Source organism: Rhipicephalus microplus, chromosome 2 (assembly GCF_043290135.1).
Source record: "Rhipicephalus microplus isolate Deutch F79 chromosome 2, USDA_Rmic, whole genome shotgun sequence".
NCBI lineage: Eukaryota > Metazoa > Arthropoda > Arachnida > Ixodida > Ixodidae > Rhipicephalus > Rhipicephalus microplus.
Window position 1 is genome coordinate 93,665,811 of NC_134701.1, and position 2,616 is coordinate 93,668,426.

General features: G+C 44.2%; 1 protein-coding gene across 1 annotated transcript; it reads right to left on the reverse strand.

The window, feature by feature from the left end:
- Nucleotides 1-1,459: 1,459 nt before the first annotated feature.
- On the reverse strand, nt 1,460-1,810 carry LOC142790456 (uncharacterized). The gene has a single exon (XM_075885296.1). It carries the CDS (start codon nt 1,808-1,810, stop codon nt 1,460-1,462), a length of 351 nt encoding a protein of 116 aa, XP_075741411.1.
- Nucleotides 1,811-2,616: the final 806 nt, after the last annotated feature.

Genomic DNA, 2,616 nt, shown 5'->3' on the forward strand with positions numbered 1-2,616 from the left:
AAAAAAAAAAACCCTTGGAAGACAGGATGTTCCTGAAGCCAACACTTTAACAAACGGACCTGTCCTTAGGAATGAAAATCCTACAAAATACAGGTTCACTTGTGAAAACATTAACTCTAGACATACCTTGTGTACCTAGGATTTTTATATTTATAATGTGACTACCAAGAGTGGACTCTGTGTAAATTGGTGCAGTCGTCTTGCCATTGGACACTGTTATCGAATTGGATTATCACACGCAGTATGCACAACAATTCAACCTATTCCACTGTTCAAAGCCTGGTGTCATAAGATGGCGTCATACACAAGCCCAGAGAATCGTTTCGACTTGCTTCTGTCACTACTACTAACTTGCACTAAGTAAAAAAACATGTGCCATGAATAGCAAACAATAAAACATGGGGTGCTTGGTGATGCTTTGAAATCAGTGAAGCAAGTACAGGTGAGCAATGTGCTTCCCGTTATTAAAAAAAAACACTTTAACAGCTGACAAACAGATCAAGTGGTCTAAATTTCCGGAGCCCTTCACTACGGCATTCCTCACGATCATATTTTGGTTTTAGGGAATTAAACTCCAGGTATTATTTCGTACCAAACAAAACATACTACAGCTTTGACGCAGTGTATGAAGGCCGTAAATGGTGCATATATTCTTCAAAAACAGTTTCACTGCTGCCGGCACAAGATTACCTCAGCTACCTGAGACTGTGACTGACTGCTGAGTTCTAGCAAAGAAGTATTTCGCTAACGCTTTCCTTACGTCTTCACCGTTTTTGCTAGACGCGTCCGATGTACAAGTTGGCTGCTCGTAAGCAGCATTCCACAATGCTACTTCTTGTTCCCAATGTGGTTCTATGTGTTCCTGAAAACGTTCACAGATGTTATGAAGAACACAACATGCCTTAATAACCAGGGTAGTGGTCGCGAGCTTGCACTCCATGCGTTTCATAATGAAACGAAACCTGGCTTTCAAACGGCCAAATGCATTTTCTACAATCCTTCTGTTTTTTGACAGATTATAATTGTACGCCCTTTCTTGTGTGTCAGGCTGTGCATTCGCATATGGTTTCTGCAGGTTTGGCGATAGAGCAAATGCCTGTTCACACAGCACTATTGGAGGCACACAAACTCCTTCGATTGCTGCTGTTGGGCGTTTGAAAAATCCGCTTTCAATAACTTTGCAGAGTACGGATCTTCCGTACACAAACGAGTCGTGGCACTGCCTTGGGGAACCGACGTTTGTGTACCTGAAGCGGTACCGGTGGTCCGCTAGAGCCAGCAAGATCATGCTATACCTGCAAATATAACAGCAATATTGCAGTCAGTACTGCTAATTATCCAGAAAACTTTCCAGTCACACGCCAACATATTTTATTTGAAACACGTAGCATCGACTGTTCATAAACGAATGCACTAAACGTAAAGACATTTTAATAAACGATGAACAGGCCTTCCCAACTTACCAGCCTTTGTAATTGTAGTAGTCCGAAGCATATTTTTTTGGCGGTGACACTGGAAAGTGGCAGCCGTCGAGCGCCCCAACACCTTGTGGAAATCCCGTGACTGCAAAAAATTCCCTCATATGCTTCTCCATGTCGGTTGGCGAAGGCATCTTCACCCAGTCGTCCTCCAGGTTTTTCAGTACGGCCGTACAGAACTCTTTGTAGAGCAAGTTCACAGTAGAGCGGCCAATCGCGAACAATTCGGCGATGGTGCGGTCTTCGGCAGCAGAGCACAAGCGGTAGAGTGAGACGGCTACACTTTTTTCTACTGATATTGCCTCTCTGATTGTTGTGTCCACCCTCTGCATGTCGGTACGACACGACTCCACAATGTAACGAAACGTGGCAGCCGAGACGTGAAAGCACCTTTTGAAGTATGCTTCCCAAGATTTGGTAGCGTTTCTTCAAACCAGTGCTGACTACGACGGAAATACCACCAAGATCGAGGCGTTGTGCTGAGCAAAGACGCTGCAGCGATCAGGTTGAAATGGTTAATTATTAATTGAAGTTCAATGTCCTGAAGCTGACGCATAATAACTTGTCTCTGCTCCAAAATTATTCGCTCTTGAGCACGATGCTTTGCACGGAAACACACAAGTGCTGCCGTGAAAAAAACGAACTCTGCGAACATCTTCTTCTGAGAGATGCGACAGCTGCGATGCGACAGGCGCCATTTTCTATTTACGCTGTGGATCTGACTAGTGTTGGCTTAGGTTGCTATGGTCGGCTGCAACGTTGTAAAACAAAGCAAGAAACTAAAGCTTAGGACAGCGTAATACGCTTATTTCTACATTTGATGATTATTTGATGTGTATGAAGCTTGTAAATGCTTCTTAATTTTTTTATTGCTATTCACTCAATGTTCACTTGGAAGGTGCTGTGATCGAAATCATCAAGTCAAATGTCACTCGCTTTGGACGTGTAGCAGCGCCGGCGAAACAAATGTCATTCGGGAACTGAAGGCCTTCGCCACCAAAAGTCATTTTCTATGCCCGTGTGCACGGGTATGAGGGAATGGTAGAGGCCCTAACCCGTTCCGAGGAAAGGGAGCTCTCCGTCAAATCAGGGTGTGAGGATTCCGTGGTGGTAGAAACTGAGTTGAGCTTAACGAAGT